Source organism: Heterodontus francisci, chromosome 30, assembly GCF_036365525.1.
Source record: "Heterodontus francisci isolate sHetFra1 chromosome 30, sHetFra1.hap1, whole genome shotgun sequence".
NCBI classification, from domain to species: Eukaryota; Metazoa; Chordata; class Chondrichthyes; order Heterodontiformes; family Heterodontidae; genus Heterodontus; species Heterodontus francisci.
Window position 1 is genome coordinate 10,779,739 of NC_090400.1, and position 19,743 is coordinate 10,799,481.

Here is a 19,743-nt window from a genome sequence, read left to right on the forward strand (position 1 = left end):
CTGCTTAGTGACCCTTTGCTGGTCTTTGTGTTGATCCCATTTGGCCGGATCTGTGCTGCGTTTTGCATCTTTGTAAGCCCTTTTTGTTTTATGCTATCCCTAATCTCTTTAGTTGTCCATGGCTGTTTTTTCTGTAAAATGGAGGTTTTTCCTCTCATGGGTATACACTCACTCTGTATTTTGTGAAATGTTTCTTTAAATATTCTCCACTGTTCTTCAGTCGTTTGACCCATTAACAGATCTACCCAGTTTACCCTGGACAGTCTCTGTCTCATCCCGGTAAAATCAGCCTTACCCAAGTCTAAAATTCTAGTAGCTGATTTGTGCTTTTCACTTTCATGTTGTGATCACTATTTGATAAATGTTCACGCACGGTTCGGCTACTAATTAAATTTGGCTCATTACTCATAACTAAATCTAATGTTGCCTGTCCCCTTGTTACATCTAGGACATATTGCTGTAGGAAACTATCCCAGACACATTCCAGCAATTCACTACCTTTCTGACAGGTGCTAGTCTGCCTCTCCCAATCTATGTGTAAGTTAAAATCCCCCATTAATACTACTCTGCCTTTGTCACACACTTGCCTAATTTGTGCATTTATACAATCTTTACACCTCAGAACTGCTACCAGGGGGTCTATACACAACACCTATTACAGTTTTAGATCCTTTTCTGTTCCTCAATTCCACCCATAAGGTCTCCACTGGATGCTTTCCCCTCATTATATCCTCCCTTACCAATGAGGTGATATTTCTAATCAGTAAGGCTACTCCACCCCCTCTGCCATTTTCCCTGTCCCTCCTGTAACCAGGTATATTTATAACCAGGTATATTTAGTTCCCAGTCCTGACCATCCTGCAGCCACGTCTCCACAATGGCCACCACATCATAATCTTCCATTTAAATTTGCGCCTGCAACTCGTCTAGTTTATTCCTTACACTCCGTGCATTTGAATGTCGAACTCTTATTTGGGCTATACCCCCTAACCTGTCCCTCAGCATTGATGCTTCATTCGCCTGTTTATTATTTCTCTCTTCTGGTTTAACCAGTATACTTCTTGCAATTTGGTAACAATCAGTCTCACCAATAACCTGCACGCCTGCCTTCTCCTTTGACTTCCTAATTTTCCATGCAACTGAACCCTCCCCCCACTATTTAGTTTAAAGCCCTATCTACAGTCCTAGTTATGCGATTCGCCAGGACTCTGGTCCCAGCAGGATTCAGGTGGAGCCCGTCCCATCGGAACAGCTCCCTCCTTCCCCAGTACTGCGTGCCAGTGTGACTCTCGATCCTGGCCACAGAGAACTGTGTCAATGCCCCTAACTATACTATCTCCGATTACGACTACATTTCTCTTTTCTCCCCCCACTTGAATGGCTCCCTGTACCACAGGTCTGTGGTCAGTTTGCTCATCCTTCCTACAGTCCCTGCTCTCGTCCATACAGGGAGCAAGAATCTCAAACCTGTTGGACAGGGACAATGGCTGAGGCTCCTGCAGCACTACCTCCTGGATCCCTCTACCTGCCTCACTCATAGTCACACCCTCCTGTCCCTGACCACTGGCCAAATTCAAGGTAGTTAATCAAAGGGGTGTGACTGCCTCCTGAAACACAGCGTCCAGGTAATTCTCCCCCTCCCTGATGTGTCGCAGTCTCCGAAGCTCAGACTCCAGCTCATCAACTCTGAGCCGGAGTTCCTTGAGCAGCCAACACTTACTACAGATGTGGTCACCAGGAACCACAATGGGGTCCACCAGCTCCCACATCATGCAGATGCAACACATCTCCTGGCCCTGCATCTCTATTTTATTTAATTAGATTCTAATTTGTTGTTTAAATTTCCGACTGGTCTACTTTTTTTAATCCGCTTTAGTCTTTAGTTTATTTACTTATAAATCAATCAAGTCTTACTCTATTGTTGATTCAATTAAATTAAATTAAAAACTTACCCGAATACTGACCCCAGCTGCTTTCTGTTTCCCTGCTCTCACTATTCAATGTGACGTCACTCTGATGTCACTTTTCGATTTATTTATTTTTTTCTTCCCTGCACTTCGGGCTCCATTCCTCTCTCTCTCCCACACAGGTTTTTGGCGCGCTTTTTCAAACCTCCGGTCCTGCTGCTTTTCGGCCCCGCTCCTCTCTGCCTCTCAGGCATACAGGATACTTTCCTTTATAAGCCGAGGGTCTAGAGTATAAGAGCAGGGAGGTTATTGCTAGAACTGTCAAACAGTAGCTAGATTGCTGCTAGAGTACGGCATACAGTTCTGGTGACCGCATTACAGGAAGGATATGACCACAGTAGAGAGGGTGCAGAGGAGATTTATGAGGCTGTTGCCAGAGGTGGAATATTTTAGCTATGAGGAAAGATTATATAGGTTAGGTTTGTTTTCTTGGAATAGTGGAGGCTTGGGGAGATTTAATTGAGGTGTATAAAATCATGGGTCTAGATAGAGTGGATAGGAAGGACTGATTGCAATTATCGAGGCGGTGGGACATAGATTTGAAGTAATTGGTGAAGGATTAGAGGGGAGTTGAGAGGGCATTTTCTCACCCAGAGAGCGGTAAGGGTCTGGCAAAAGCTTTCATCGCATTTAGAAAACACTTAGATATCACTTGGGGTGCCACGGAATCGGAGCTGCAAAGTATTATTAAACTGGATAGCTCTTTCTTGGTTGGTACAGACACAATGAGTTGAATAGCCACCTTCTGTGCCATAAATCTTTCTATGTTTCTATCTACCTCAGCTAACTCACCCTTCGTACCTCTGTGATTGGCTTTGTTTAACTTTAAGGCCCTAGCTTCAGACTTCACATCACTCTCAAACTTACTATGAAATTCTATCGTATTATTATTGCTCTTCTCCAGAGGATCCTTTGCTATAAGGTTATTCATTACTCCTGTCTCATTGCATATTACTGTTCCATAATAGATTCCTTGACATATTGGTCAGAAAATTGTCTCAAATGTATTCCGTGAACTTGTTCTCCACGCTACTTTTGCCAATTTGCTTTGCCCATTCTATACGAAGATTAAAGTCCCTCAGATTTATTGCATTAACATTGGTAGATGCTTTTCTAATTTCCTAATATATGTTCTGTCCAGCACTATGATTATTGTTAGAGGCCTAAAAATGGCTCCCAACACTGTTTTCAGTCCTCTGTTACTTTGTAGCTCCACCCAAACTGATTCAACATCCTGATTTTCTGGGTTGTGATCCTTTCTCCCATTCTTTATCTCATCCCTTATTATCAGCACTACCCCAACTCCTTTTCCATTTTGCCTATCTTTTCTAGAAGTCAAGTACCCTTGAATATTTAGTTCTCAACCTTGGTCATCCTGCAACCACGTCTCAGTGATGGCTTCTATTTGAAACCCATTTATTTCTGTTGTTCCATTAATTTATCTATCTTATTACGAATGCTTTGTGCATTCAGATATAGTGCATTTAATTTTAACTTTTTACTATTTTCCCCTGATGTGGCCTTGGTCACTAATGCCCTATTTCTGTTATCAAATTCTATGTCCCTCACCTGAACCTTCCCTCCTTCATATTAGTTTACAACCCTATCGATCACCCTAGTTATTCAGTTTACCAGGACAGTGGTCCCAGCCCAGTTTAAGAGGCGTCCATCCCAATGGAACAGCTCCCTTTTTCCCTAGTACAATGAATTGAAACCCTGCCTCCCATACCACTCTTTCAGCCACACGTTTAAACTCAAATCTCTTTGCCTCCATTCTGGTTTGCGTGTGGCTCAGGTAGTAATCAAGTGCTTTATTACATTTGAGACACTGCTTTTTCATTTGCACCCTCGCTTCTCAAACTCCCACAGCAGAACCTCCATTAATTATTCTATCTATGTCATTGCTTCCTACGTGGACCCAAAAACTCCCCCTCCTTCTCCCAAGTTCTTTTCCAGCACGAGGAGGTGGCCTTAAATTAATTCTCCTTTATAAGTGTGTTCTGATAATAGTAGGGAAAAAAATGCACTTTTTGGCAATTTCTTCCTCCCAAATTAGAAATCTATAAAATTTTGTTGGTCGAATTTGGAGAACTTTTCGTAGTATGTAAAATTTCAGTGCATCAGTGTGTTACACTGTCACTCTGTCCTTTGCATCTAGTGTGTGGATTAAACGATTAGCTGTTTTTGCATGATACTGTAAACTCCATATCTGCCTATCTATAATCACTAATACTGTTCATTTGGTTTTGTTTGCCCTAGTCCATTGATTCAGAGGAGATAGTTGCCCCAGGCCGGCACCGAGCTTCTCTATCAGACTTGACTCGCGTTGAAGACATTGAAGCTCTCACAGTGCGTCAGCTAAAAGAAATACTAGCACGCAATTTTGTAAATTACAAAGGGTGTTGTGAAAAGTGGGAGCTAATGGAGAGAGTGACAAGGCTGTACAATGAACAAAAGGACCTTCAGAATCAGGGTAAGAAAATTCCATATATATAATCAGATAACTGTCTTTATTATTTAATTCCATTGATTGCTATGTAGTTTTTTTCCTCCTAACTTTTCTTACAATTGCTAAATCCAGAACACAATGCAGTAAGAATCTGCATTATTTTCACTTTGTAGCTTTTAAGAGACACTTGAGAATGGTCATTGTATGCTATAGTATGTATCCCATGAATAGTAGCACAGAAACCGGGCATTCAGCTGAGCGAGTCCACTTCAATGTTTATAAGCTACTCGAGCCACTCTTCTTCTAACCCCATCAACCCATTGTGCATAAATAGTTAAAGTGATCAGGATTATTTTGGAGGAGGTAGAATACCTAAAGTAGATATTCTACAGCAGCTGTTCTAGTTTATATGTTCTAACTTTACTGGTTAAATTTTGTGTTTCCAAGTAAGGGATTTTGTGCTGGGGAGTTGATTATTTTCTGGATTTTGCATCCAAAATTTGTTTAAAAGTGGCAAGCAACTCACCTCCTGATTCCCCAATGCCTGTCCACCATCTACAAGGCACAAGACAGGAGTGTGATGGAATACTCTCCACTTGCCTGGATGGGTGCAGCTCCAATAACACTCAAGAAGCTCGACACCATCCAGGACAAAGCAGCCCGCTCAGTGTTGAATTATGGGCTGTTTCGTTGAAACTGTGCAGACTTGTTTTACTTTAGGACCTGTAGCCATTGTAAGGTCATAAGTCAAAAGATCATAAGAAATAGGAGCAGGTGTAGACCATTTGGCCCTTGGAGACTGTTCCACCATTCAATAAGATAAAGATCATGGCTGATCTGATTGTGGCCTTTGTTAACGACCTCAGTGATACCGTTAACATTAAAGCACAAGATATGAACTCCCCAGGCCAATTTAAAAAATTACACGACAAAATTTTACATTTTAAGATTTTTATTATAACAACTAAGCTAAAAGAAATCCCCATTAACTAAATAGTACTTTGTAAGTAGCTGATGCCCTGAATTACAGAGAAAGGTATTTTCTTCACTTATTAAAAGCCTTCAAAAACCTCACACCACATTTATACGATACACAGTCCTCCCTTGATGACGAAATCTTTGCAGCTGAAAGTCCCAAACCCCTCCCAGTTGTAATGGGTTGGATCTCCCAGACCTTTCTCCAAAGTCACTGTCCTCTTTGCTTAATTCTTCCAAACACTTTCGACCTGGGCTTCTGTGAATGAGGCAAACTCTGGCAATCTTCTTGATCTTCTACTTCTCCGCAAACCTCAGCTTTCAAAACAGGTTCAAGTCTTCACAGCCTTTCGCTGTGTCAGTCTTCTGAGAGCAGGTGTTCCCTCTCTCTCCTCTCCGAGGCTGCCACCACTGGTGGTCTTTTTTACAACTTTCCTGCTTTCTGAAAATCTGTTAAATTTATTTGGAATCAAAAGTCAATAACTAGTTTTCTTTTCCAATATGCAAAGTCCACATGTCTGGCTATAGTACAGCCACCTGGGCTTTCCATTGTTTCCAGATGTTAGCAACTGTAATTCTTTACATTTTCATAACTACTGAATCCTTGTTTAGTATCTGAAAGTCTGAGATGATGAACCCCATTATTCTACAAGTGTAATACCCCTGCAGTCTCTGCTTTTCAAGAAGGTCTTTGATTTGGGTTCTTTGTTGTTCTGGTAACCAAGATCCCTTTCTTGTCTTTAAGTAGAGTTGATGTGAGATCATCTGATTTCTCTGACTCCATTTTAAAGTACATTAAAAATCACAGTTTTTAAAACATAATCATGCTACAAAGCCTAGCGTTCATAACAGCCTTAACTCCATTTTCCTACCTGCCCCCACCCACCTCCCCCCCCCACCTCCCGCCCCCCAACCCTTGATTCCCTTGCAGATCAAAAATCTGTCAAGCACAGCCCTGAATATGTTCAATGACCCAGCCTCCACTGCTCTCTGGGGAAGAGAATTCCAAAGATTAACAGCCCTCTGAGAAAAGAAATTCCTCCTCATCTCTGTCTTGAAAAGGATACCGCTTATTTTTAAACTGTTCCCCCGGTTCCAGATTTCCCCCATCAGGAGAAAAATCCTCTCAGCATCTACTCTGTCAAGCCTCATCAGAATCTTGTGTTTCAATGAGATCCCCTCTCATTCTTCTAAACTCCAATAAGGATAGGTCCAACTTGCTTAATCTTTCCTCCATAAGACAACCCCTTCATGCCAAGAATCAGCCCAGTGAACCTTCTCTGAACTGCTTCCAATGCAAGTATATCCCTACTTAAGTATGGCGATCAAAACTGTCTGCAGTACTCTCGATGCGGTCTCACCAATGCCCTGTGCAGTTGTAGCAAGACTTCCCTACTTCTATATATACTCTTGGGATGCTTTTCGTCGTCTTCCATGAAGACAGGTACAAAATACTTGTTCAAAGTCTCTGCCATTCCCGTGTTTCCCATTATTAATTCCCCAGTCTCATCCTGTAAGGGATCAACGCTTACTTTAGCTATTCTTTTCCTTTTTATATATTTGTAGAAGCTCTTACTGTCTTTTTTTGTATTTCTTGCTAGTTTACTCTCATACTCTAATTACTTCTGTTTTTATTCATCATTTGCTGGTTTCTAAATATTTTCCCAATCTTCTGGCCTACCACTAATCTTTGCAGCATTGCACGCTTTTTCTTTCAATCACAGAATTCACTGAGTCGATACAGCGCAGAAGGAGGTCATTCGGCCCATCTTGTCTGCACCGGCTCTCCTAATCAGTATTTCACTTAGTGCCATTCCCCCGCCTTCTCCCCGTAGCCCTTCATATTCTTCCTTTTCATACAAACTGTCTAATTCCCTTTTGAATGCTTCAATTGAACCTGCCTCCACCATGTTCTCAGGCAGCGCATTCCAGATCTTAACCACTCGCTGCATGAAAAAGCTTTTTCTCATGTCGCTTTGCTTTTTTTACCAATTACTTCAAATCTCTGCTCTCTCATTCTCCATCCTTTCACGAGTGGGAACAGTTTCTGCCTATCTATTCTGTCCAGACAACTTATGGTTTTGAATACATCTATCAAATCTCCTCTCAGTCTTCTCTTCTCCAAGGAAAACAGCCCCAACTTCTCCAGTCTGTCTTCATAACTGAAGTTCCTCATCCCTAGAACTATTCTCGTGAATCTTTTCTGCACCCTTTCTAACACCTTCACATCCTTCCCAAAGTGTGGTGCCCAGAACTGGATGCAATACTCCAGCTGAGGCCGAACTAGTGTCTTATACAAGTTCAACATAACCTCCTTGCTCTTGTATAACTTCAACATAACCTGCTTATTTGGCACCATTCTTAAGTTCCTTAGTTAGCCACAGATGATGTATCTTTCTCAATGGAATATATCTTTGAGAGTTGCCTACTTAAATGTCTGCTGCTGCTTCTCTACTATTTTAACTATTAACTTATTTGCCCAGCTTGCTTTAGCTAACTCTCTTCATACCCTTGTAATTGTCTTTATTTCAGTTTAAGACCCAAATTTCTCACCCTGAAATTGAATGTGAAATTCTGTCATGTTATGATCCTGGTGAATCGTATAACTGGGGCTGTAGAGAGAACTTTAAACTATGTATGTAGTTATGGATCCTTATGTAGAGGATCCTTTACTATGAAGTCATTAATTAATCCTATCTTATTACACATTACCAGATATAAAATTGCCTTCTCCTGGGTTGGTTCCAGATGTATTGTTCTAAGAAACAGTCTCTAATACACTCCATGAACTCATCTTCCAGGCTGCTTTTGTCAATTTAATTTGTCCAATCAATATGAAGATTAAAATAGTTCACGATTATTGCAGTACCTTTCCTACAAGCCCCTATTATTTCTTGATTTATACCCTGTCCTACAGTGTATCTCCTGTAAGGGAGCCTATAAATTACTCCCACCAGCGACTTTTTTCCTTTGCTATTTCTTAACTCCACTCAAACTGATTCTACATCTTGATCTTCTGAGCCAAATTAATTGCTCGTACTGTACTGATCTCATCCTTTATTAACAGAGCTACCCCATCTCCTTTTCCTTTCTTCCTATCCTTCCGAAAAGTCAAATACCTTTGAATATCAGTTCCTAGCCTTGGTCACCTTGCACCCACATTTCTGTGATGGTTATCATATTGTTCTACTTGTCAATTCATCATCCTTGTTATGAACGCTGTGTGTATTTAGATAAAGAGCCTTTAATTTGGTCTTTTTTTAACATTTTTCCCTACTCTGACCTTATTGGCTGATGAACTCTTATGTTTGTACACTCTGTACTTTCCTGTTACACTCTGGTTATCATTACCCATATCACTACTGTGCAATATTGCCATGTCCTTTCTCATTAACTTTCTAAATTTCTCCTCACTTGAACCCTTCTTCCCCACCCTCACTATTTAGTTTAAAGTTCTCTCTACAGCCCCAGTTATACGATTCACCAGGACACTGGTCCCAGCGCAGTTCAAGAGAAGCCTGAACCAATGGGACAGCTCCCACTTTTCCCCGGTACTGGTGCCAGTGCCCCATTAATTGAAACACATTTCTCCCACACCAATCTTTGAGCCATGCAAATGGGCTGAAGGGCCTGTTTCTGTGCTGTATAATCCTATGACTCTATGACCCTATGCCAATTTGCTTGTGGCTCAGGTAGTAATCCAGACATTATTATCTTTGTGATTCTGCTTTTTAATTTAGCCCCTAGCAGCACATACTTCCTCAGCAGAATCTCTTTCTTAGACTTACCTATGTCGTTGGTACCTACATCGACCACGACAACTGGATCCTTCCCCTCCCACTCCAGATTGCTCTCAGTCCTGAGGAGTTGTCCTTAGCCCTTACACCGGGCAGGCAACACAGATTTCGGGACACGCACTCTCAGCTGCAGAGAACAGTATCTATCCCCCCACCAAACTATACTATCGCTCACTTCTGCTACATTCCTTTTTTAGTTGCCCCCCCCAAACTTGAACGGCCCCCTGCATCACGGTGCTATGGTCAGTTTGCACATGTTCCCTGTAGTCCCTGCTCTTGACCACACAATCTCCAAGAACCTCAAACATGTTGCATAAGTGCAAGGACTGAGGCTCCTCCATTGTGTCATGCAGACCGCACCCCCCTCCCCCCCCCGCCACCTGCCAAGACTGAGGCATATTAATTTTGTAATATGAAAATTAATTTAAACTGTTGCTGGAGTGAAAAGATGACTTGTTTAAAGAGATCAGCAGTGGCTGGAAAAACATTTGCATACTAAGAGACAGTGCTTGGAGAGACAGAAGAATTTCTCCCTGATCCATTGAACCTGAATGGATTTTGATCACCAGACATTGAAGGTGTAAGAGAGCCAGCATTCCAGGATGTCTGCCAAGGTGGAGAATCCACAAACACAGGAATTTGTTTAAACAGCAAGTCACCTGCTGGCCCAGGTCTGGTTTTGAACTGCTCACAGGACAGCTTGGGTCAGACTGCAGATTGCAACTGAACTTGGAAGAAGAGAGCTTGTCTCTCTCGCGCCCTCTGCCTGTCTCTCTCACGCCCGCCCCCCGTCTCTCTCGTGCCCCCCGGCCCGCCTGTACTGGAACAGCTTGGCTAGGGGCGCCGCACGTTCTGGAGCACAGGTCTTCAGTACTATTGCTGGAATATTGTCAGGGCTCATAGCCTTTGCAGTATCCAGTGCCTTCTTTCATTTCTTGATATCACGTGGAGTGAATCGAATTGGCTGAAGACCGGGATCTGTGATGCTGGGGACCTCAGGAGGAGGCCGAGATGGATCATCAACTCGGCACTTCTGGCTGAAGATTGTTGCAAATGCTTCAGCGTTATCTTTCACACTGATGTGCTGGGCTCCCCCATCATTGAGGATGGGGATATTTGTGGAGCCACCTCCTCCAGTTAGTTGTTTAATTGTCCACCAGCATTCACGGCTGGATGTGGCAGGACTGCAGAGCTTAGATCTGATCCGTTGGTTATGGGACCACTTAGCTCTGTCTATCGCATGCTGCTTACGCAGTTTGGCACGCAGATAGCCCTGTGTGGTAGCTTCACCAGGTTGGCACCTCATTTTGAGGTGTGCCTGGTGCTGCTCCTGACATGCCCTCCGGCACTCTTCATTGAACCAGGGTTGGTCTCCTGGCTTGATGGTAATGGTAGAGTGGGGGATATGCCGGGCCATGAGGTTACAGATTGTGGTTGAATACAATTCTGCTGCTGCTGATGGCCCACAGTGCCTCATGGATGCCCAGTTTTGCATTGCTAGATCTGTTTGAAATCTATCCCATTTAGCACGGTGATAGTGCCACACAACACGATGGAGGGTATCCTCAGTGTGAAGGCTTGGAACTATATCACCGTTCCTTCACTGTCGCTGGGTGAAAAACCTGGAACTCCCTTCCTAACAGCACTGTTGGTGCATCTAAACTCCAAGGATTGCAGTGGTTGAGAAAGACAACTTTCCACCACATTCTCAAGGGCAATTGGGGATGGGCAATAAAATGCTGGCCTAGCCAGGACGCCCACATCCCATAAACGAACAAACAAAATACCTGCCTCACTCATAGTCACACCCTCGTGTCCCTCAGAACGGACCATATCTGAAGTACCTAACCTAAGGGATATGACTGCCTCCTGGAACAGTGTGTCCAGGTAACTTTCCCCCTCCTTCCTGACGTATCACAGTGTCCAAATCTCCAACTCCAGCTCCTCAACTTGAGCCGAAGTTCCTTGACCTGCAGACAGTTACTGCAGATGTGTTGGCTGTGGATCTCACTGGTGTCCACCAATTCCCACATGCTGCGCTGCCACGCATCACCTCCCCTGCCATTTTATTGTGTTTTACTTAGCTAATTGGGTTTCAAGCTTAGAAATATCACTGAATGATTTGTAGCTATTATTAAGTAGTTTAACTAGTTAAGCTACAAAGTTAATACAATACTTATGTCTCCCCAGTACCAGTTTAAACAACTACCCAAGTTTAGAAAGAGAAAAAAAAACTTAAAACTGACCAACCAATCACCTACCTGCTCACCTAATTAATGCCTCTGGGCTTCAGCTCTCAGGTCTGACTGTCTTTGGCTCCCTCGCTTGGATCACTCTTTGTTTTGTAAAATAACTGATCAACACCTCCTTCCTCACTACTGCACCGAATTCCCACACTTACCAAATTCCCAAGTTAAGCGCTCTATCTTGCAGGACTCCGTCGAGCTGGACTTCTTGTTACTTAGAGAGAAATGTTACTTTTATCCCATTAAGTTGGCTGATTTAAAACCCAGAGCCTGGATGTGAAAGCTCAGGTGAAATATCTGCATTGAACAGTCTCTCATGGCTTTTTTTGATGCACTCAAAAAGCCTGAAACTTGACTGTACTTTTTGGCTGGGTTTACGTTACATCTGATGTGTGATGTTCAGTCAACAGACTGGAATTATATGTCCGACTGAGATCGGTGACAAAGTAGCACTCTGCTTGCTTGCTTTAACACGTGCAGAGTTCCATCCACCTCCCAGGCACATCATTTGTTAATGCTGAGTGTGGGTGAGAACTGAGTGCTTAAAAATAGGAAGTATGTCATTCTCCAGCACTGACGTTCTCAGCTTGACCCCACAAATCCAAGATTATGGGATGGATTTTATAGCGGCCTTGACATCGGCATCCATGAGGGAGGGGTGGTGGGCATGAAGATTGCCCTGGATGAGGCCCACCACGCACCTTGACGCCAGTAGGGCCTGTACCGATGTTGCCAGTGGCGGTGAGGCCTCGTGGCGCCCCTCCGTCGCCTGGCGACGGGACTTCAATTTAAATATGTAAAATAATTAACTTACCTGCATTAATGAAGTTGCCGTCACCTCCTGATGTGCCGCCACGATCTTCATCTGGTGGCTGATACTGATGTGTGTTCGGATCCCCGTCCGGAGAAACGAGGCGTGACACCTGTGGGGAGGGGGGAGGAGGTAATTTTGTCAGCGCTGGGTTGGGGGGTGCTACAGGGTCAAACTTACTTGATTGGTCTAGTGGATGATGGGAAGGGGTAAAGGTAAAAGGTTCTGAACTTTGCGGGGTGGGGGGGGTAAGGGCAGCCACCGCAACGCAGAATCCAGCCCTATGTTTTGGACCTTAACCAGTTTGCTGTTGCATAACTGTAGCCTGCCTCATAGTAGAGGCATTTTCCATTAATTGTTGTTTTTATTTTATGTAGGTGGGAATGAACCGTCAGGTGTTGATGAAAATCTCTGTAAAATATGCATGGACTCTCCAATTGACTGTGTATTGCTGGAGTGTGGCCATATGGTCACATGTACTAAGTGTGGAAAGCGCATGAGTGAGTGCCCCATCTGCAGGCAGTTTGTCATACGGGCTGTACATGTCTTCAAATCTTGATTAATTGCAACTACTGTGAAATAATATTAGAATGATTGGAGATGTGCATTTTCACAACCCAGACCCCATGCTGCTTATTTAAACATATCTGCCCACCCATACTACTAGTAAATCAGTTAACACCTTTCTACTTCACTCAATTAAAACACTATTTAATCGTCTAGAATGTTTTACATAAAGCATATCATTTACCTTGGGTATGTTGAAAGGGTGACTATACAACTATAACTCCTTCCACTGTAGAAAGTAAGGTAGAAATGAATGAAAGAAATGGGATTGGAAGGCAAAGTACAAGAAAGCCCAAAACAAAAAAAAAATTCAGCTAGAAATCAGTGATCTTCTGCCACTCTATGGAACAACATGTAGGGTTTAGCAGGTGACCAGTTTTGAAAATGAGAGATGAGTTGACAGAAGTGAGAGCAGGTTGCTAATCTGGGGTCAGGGGAGCAAAAGGGAGATTATTGGATATAAACTAGTTTCTATTTGGGATAAATTAGTATTTTGAAGGATTTTGTATCTATGTTTTGATCATTCAGATTTTATCAGAATGACTGCCGACACTTTAGAAATAGTGCAATTTGTTTTTACTGGTACTTGGAGGGGGGAGGGGACTATCAATAGATCTACAATAGAAACATATCTGTGGGAAAATAAAAGAGCAGAAATGGAACTGCACTAAAATGAGCAAGTACTGGTAGATGGCCATCATGCTGATTGTCAAAATGCAAGTAGAACGAATGAGGATCTTTCAATTCTGGGTGAAACTTGTTTCTGCCATCTGTCCGTTTAGTTCAGTATTTAAACCTAAAACCACCGAATGAAATGCCAGATATATTATTACTTATAGGCAAGAGACTTTCTAAAATGCATTTGACAGTCATCAGGCAAAACCAGTCCTTGGTTAGCAGTTGCGTATACATGTGTAGGTCAAACTGGGTTGATAAAATGCACCATCATCTTTTATTGTACTCCAAACCTTCAAATTAAACATGGCTCCATATCATTTATACAGTTCTGTGCTATCTAAATCTTCCTGCTTTCCTGTACTGCATAGATCGAATGAATATGTTTAAAGATCAATAGATATGCGCAATTTAAAAAGTAAATACAAGTTTGTCATTTTAAATCCAGTCTGTTGATCTTTACCTTTGCATTGGTGTCTACAGTGCAATAATTGCATGTCAATGTTTACAAGAGTATTAAGCAAGTTAAAGGTCAAACAATGTAACATTGTGCATTCTGTTAAAATGTTAAAGATTGACCGATTTCTCACTACCGCCCTTCCAAATTAAGTGGTTGATGCCAGCACTTTCGTATCTTTTATCTATTCTGTTGCCTTGTAGCTACTGGTTTTCCATTTTTGACCGTCCTACACCATCATCGTTTGATCTTAAATTTCTACCAATATTTTCCCCTATAACCCTTTATTCCTCATTTCCCCTCGCCCTCATAACCAAAGGAAAATTCTTGACACCAAATGCACCATTTGAAGTGGATTTTATTGAAGAACTTTAGAATCTGTTGTGCCTTGAAGTAGTCTTATCTGTACAATCTGTACTTATTTTGCCAATTATGTTTTTAACGTGTAAACATTTTAGTGTACTAATATTTGTATTCTAATCAACCTGTTAAATCTTTATATCTGTTAATTATATTGTACCTGTGGCTGTTCAAATGATGGAACATTGCAGTCTTTGTCCATCTGCAAAGACATGTTTACTGTTTCCCTCTTTTTCTCAGGATTGAAAGCTGTTCCCTGCCACATTTTTGTCAAACTACATCCACCCCATTTAAAGCTGTTCTCTAGCACAGGCTTTGTTTTAACTGTATAAACTGACTATGCCTATATTTGAAATGGTGCTACTTGCATTTTGAAAGCAGTAACTAATGCGGGAGGCATGTCAACTGAAGTCTTTGTTATTGTGTTTACATTGATGCAAACATTTGAAGAGTCTTGTTATCCTTAGACCAAAATGTGATTCCTGGATTCCACCTCAATCTGACTATAATCCCTTCATATAAAGTTCAAAAATCCAGGAAAAATGCATGTTAGCACCAACCACCTCTTCCATATATGCCTGCCATGTGTCTGCAAAAAGAGTATTCTGTAAGAGACTTTCCACATGGGTAAAAAATATCTCCTGTTTCTAAAATGTTGGAAACTATATCCTTTTCCCACATAAGCCCTGTTTGTGTTGTACACATTATGTCAGCAATGGCTTAGTTAGGCCAAGAGGGCATCCTTTTTGTTTGTTCTTCCATGGATATTCACATCTTCACCCTTTCTGTGCTATGAGATCTATGACTCTCCATTTAACTCCTCTGAAGTTCGCGTTTTGCAAATCGGGGCATCATTGAAGAATTACTGTGTTTGTATCAAGATGAATTTACCTTTTGCCCTTCTGATTCTGTATGTGCTATTCTTGTGCTTCATTTTTCTAATGTGATTTACATATTTTATGTGATAAAGATTCTGATGTTGTTTACACACCTCCGAGAAAGTGGACAGGATGTTTGGGAGAATTGACTTATTACCCCCTATACACCCCAACATCCTCTGTACTTCCAAAGGAAAAAGCTGACAAAAGCTGTGTTGCCTGAAGTGCCTTACACGTTGCTTTCAATGTTCAGTAATGGTGGGGAAGCTAAAAGGTTTTTTATGCACAGGATGGAAAGAAAAAGAGCAGTATCATTATTGGTTCTGCAGGCCCAGCTGCTTTATAGGGAATTGATGCAACCCCTTAAAGGGGAAGGAAAGTCTCAGGAGTGTAATTATGTAACTCCTTTCCATTTTAAAGACGAATAGTCCGAGTCAATTTTCTTTTTTTATTTAGGCCACACCAGTGATCTCACCAACTCAATGTGTCCACTGAGAGGCTCGTAGTTGACAGTAGGAACTTCATTTTCAAACCAACCTGGAAATCACACAGTGCAGGTTCCCCAGCCTGCAGTGCTGTGCCCTAGGTCCAGTGACTTTAAAGCTGGCAGGCTTCCCACCACCTCCACCCACCCCCACCGCCCCCCCCTCCTGCCCCCACCAATCCCCCAGAGCATTGCCTAAAAGCTGCTGTAAGTGTCTGGTGGTACTCTCTCTGGATGAAGTTATCAGAGCAGCCGCGCAGCAAGGGAGCTCTGAAAAAACATCAGAAAATGCTGGAAATACTCAGCAGAGCAGGCAGCATCTGTGGAGAAAGAAATAGAGTTAACATTTCAGGTCAATGATATTTTATTAGTTCTGTGCTGGTTTAAAAGAAAACTTGATGCTTTTCCTGAAATTCTGAAAATATCTGTTCAGACAATTATTTTCATGTATAAAATGAGGAAATATTTTGATCAAGTTGTACTATGCCATCATTAGGTATTGGAGATTGTGTGAATAGTCTAAGGATTGGAGGTCCCACAATGTATGTTTTAGACCAGTGTGAGAACGCAAAATATATTGCAAGTAGCACATGTCTTCATCTTTGACAATCTGTTACTTAACCTCACTGAAAATCTATAGATGGATGAAGTAAGATTTCATCAAAAGCGTAATGGTTCCAATAAAGGACTTTGAGCTGAAAAAGTGAGCAACCTGTAACTGTTGTACTATATCATTCACTGCTATTAAGCACAGGTCTATGAAGTATGCGGGCTGGGATTGACTTCAAAGCTGCATGAAGAGTTAATCAGCTGTCGAACCAAATCTCATTGGAAACTGATTTAGTAATGTTAATTTATTCGCCAAAAAACTGATACTCAAAGTGACTTCATGTACTAATACTTCAAATCCCTTGCATTTGAGAAAACCAAAAATCAGTGCATCATCAGGAAGGAAGCAGCATTTGAAGCAGAGATGGAATGGAGATGTTAACATTCTTTTCTGGCAGTCTGAGGAATGACATGCTTATTGTGACTTAAAATTGACTGGTTATTTGCAGTGATTTATTTTTGGTGCAACAGGACTATTATTGTTGGTCGTATCACCATTACTGTAACCTGTACAGCAGTAGTGGGAAGAGAATATTGAACCAACAGTATCCGTGGACCAGAATTTCTTTCCTGTTTGTGTCTTACATATTTTCTGTATCAAAGAAATGGTGTGAATTTATCAACAGATTTTATTGAAAATGGCGATCTAAATCAAATGCTTTGTGAAAAATTCACAGACTACCTGATCCTGAAACACCATATTACATTGTCCATTTGCCTTCTGAATTCCAAGATCTGCTGTAAGCTTAATAAACTTACCACATTTCAGCTCTCCTACCAAAGTATCTTCAGTAGAATATATGCAAAGAATGAGTAACTGTGCTCTTGTTACTCTTTTGCAATCCTCTCTGTACTTTTTTTTTAAAAAAAGAAATATTAATTAAGATTTACCAATATAACTGTCAAATTTGAAAGTCAATTTGGGGAAATGAAGAGTGAAGAGACTCACGAGAATATGAATTAATTTTCTGGCCAGATTAAGAATGTGGTATTTGAAATTGATCCTTCAATTTAAAAGTTGTTTTCTCTCCACTTTATTTTGTAATAAAACTAAAGCCATTTTATTACAAAAGTATGATTGATGGTGTGATTTTCAAAAAATCAAATAGAAAGTGAAGCTTGTTCTGTGAAGACTGGTGATCAAAGAATATTTTCATAGCAAATGCATATCTCTAGTTGAATGTATAGTTTCAAAATGTTTAAAGCATTGATAGATTTTTGTGTTTATTAAATATTATGTTAATGAGAGTCTTGACTATAACAGCATTGATTGCATTTTCTATTTCATAAGGCAACTGACTGTGTCAGGAGCAGATTAAAAATAAGGCATAAAATGCTTCATTTCTTCTATCGTAAGTGTGGCTTTTATGAAATTTATTTTCATTTTGGGGTTTTATTGTTTCCTTTTTAGTGGTGTGGGAAGGAAGTGAATGGTTCTGCCGAGCACTGAGTAAACTAAATCACACTATAAATGAGGGTGTAATGATTTATTCTATACCTGATGAAGTTTGGTAATCTATCATTTATCTACACTGGAAAATATTGTCTATTTTGACTAACTAGAAATTTTATATTGATTATATGGATAATTCTTGGAATCAGCTCCTTAGCTAATTTTAAAGCCTGCATAAACTTTCTTGTACATGATTTTAGATTTCATTTTTCTGAACAATAAAAAGTACATTTGGAATTTTAATGTATTGAGTTTCTGAAAACATTTCTGCAGAGAGTGATGCTGTACATACACATGTCATTTCATCTGATAGATTTAGAAGTCTTGAAGTTTTAGAAATCCACCAGTTTATGCACGGTGACAGATTGTTTCCTTCTAATAGTAGGCCCCCATCACCAAAATAAGGTGAGCGTTTTTAAATAATAGTTGAATATTTTGAGTTAAATCATTGAGTATACACTGGTGTTGAGTTGAGTGTATTCAAAGTGGAGTTCAGTATTTGATTAAAAATTCATTTGTGTTTGGGCTGGGAAGCTGATAACACGGACTTGCTCTTAAATAGCAGGCGTTTGCAAGTAGTGTTGCATTTTTAGTGATGGTTATCTCTGCACTCCCCACATTGAGCAATGGAACTCCAAGTTATTCCAAGTGGAGAGCTGGGGAAAATGTAAGTCTTACTTACTGAGAGTGTGGTGTACTTGGCTATTGTTACGACTGACTGCTCCAGTCAAAGCTCCCAATCAAAATATACAGTTCTGATTGCAGTGGGAGAAATGCACTGTTAATTCAATCCCGTTGCTCCACAGATCACCTAACATATCATTTAAAAGTTTCCAAATTAAAGAAAGACCCAGCCAAATTGTACCATCTATTAACCCCCTGAATGAGGCTTACCAAACCAAAGGGCGGCGCAGTGGTTAGCACCGCAGCCTCACAGCTCCAGGGACCCGGGTTTGGTTCTGGGTACTGCCTGTGCGGAGTTTTCAAGTTCTCCCTGTGACAGTGTGGGTTTTCGCTGGGTGCTCTGGTTTCCTCCCACAGCCGAAGACTTGCAGGTTGATAGGTAAATTGGCCTTTATAAATTGCCCCTAGAATAGGTAGGTGGTAGGGAATATGGGATTACTGTAGGGTTAGTATAAATGGGTGGTTGTTGGTCGGCACAGACTCGGTGGGCCAAAGGGCCTGTTTCAGTGCTATATCTCTAAATAAATAAAGGTGTCTTTAAATCAACAAATTAACTCTTTAATTAGAAGAACTAAATTCTTAAACACTATGAAGATATAAACAACATTTAAAATAGAACAAATTAGAGTCCTTGCAAATTTACAATCCAATTTTGCTTGAAGTCCTCACAGCCGTCTGATGGGGGAAAAAGGTTCTTCTACGGTAGAACAGACCATAGTCTAACTTCAGCAGTAGGTGATGCTTCCTCCTTCAGCGATGAATTTCAACAATTAACAACTTGCGAACACTTTCCATAGAATCAATCTGACTTTAGAGTTTTTGAGGGATAAAAAGATTGTCACAGTCTAACTTCCCTTCCTTCGGTTTACATTACCAGAGATCTCTGTTTTGGCGTGACTTTTTTTTTTAAGAATTGAGAGATAATAATTAAACAGACTAAAATTCTATTCCTTCAATTTAAATGGCTAAGAGCTCTTTTTTCAGGTGCTAATGCCAACTGTCTGTGTCTGTGTGCTCTTAGAACAAACTGTCTTCAACTAAAAAGCCAGTTCAAAATTGAATTGTAACAAATGTATTGCTTGATACTCACTCCCAGTGGCTGTTTCCATGGTAACGAGAATGCACCCTTTGAATTGCAGTCTCCAAATGGTTGTATCAAAAGGCAACCGAACCTGCACCTTTCTATTACTCCTGAGAGTTGCTGCTTCTTATAAGATCATAAGAACTAGGAGCAGGAGTAGGCCGTCCGGCCCCTCGAGCCTGTATTCAATAAGCCTCGATTCAATAAGATCATGGCTGATCTTTTCGTGGACTCAGATCCACTTACCCGC

General features: G+C 41.2%; 1 protein-coding gene across 3 annotated transcripts in view; it reads left to right on the top strand.

The window, feature by feature from the left end:
* LOC137346575 (E3 ubiquitin-protein ligase rififylin-like) overlaps positions 1-17,945 on the top strand; it is a 129,662-nt gene extending 111,717 nt beyond the window's left edge. For all 3 annotated transcript variants that reach the window (XM_068010089.1, XM_068010091.1, XM_068010092.1), the window contains 2 exons: positions 4,227-4,440; positions 12,623-17,945. In XM_068010089.1, the coding sequence (XP_067866190.1) occupies positions 4,227-4,440; positions 12,623-12,804 (396 nt within the window). In that variant the 3' untranslated portion in view covers positions 12,805-17,945. The remainder of the gene's footprint in view (positions 1-4,226; positions 4,441-12,622) is intronic.
* Positions 17,946-19,743: the final 1,798 nt, after the last annotated feature.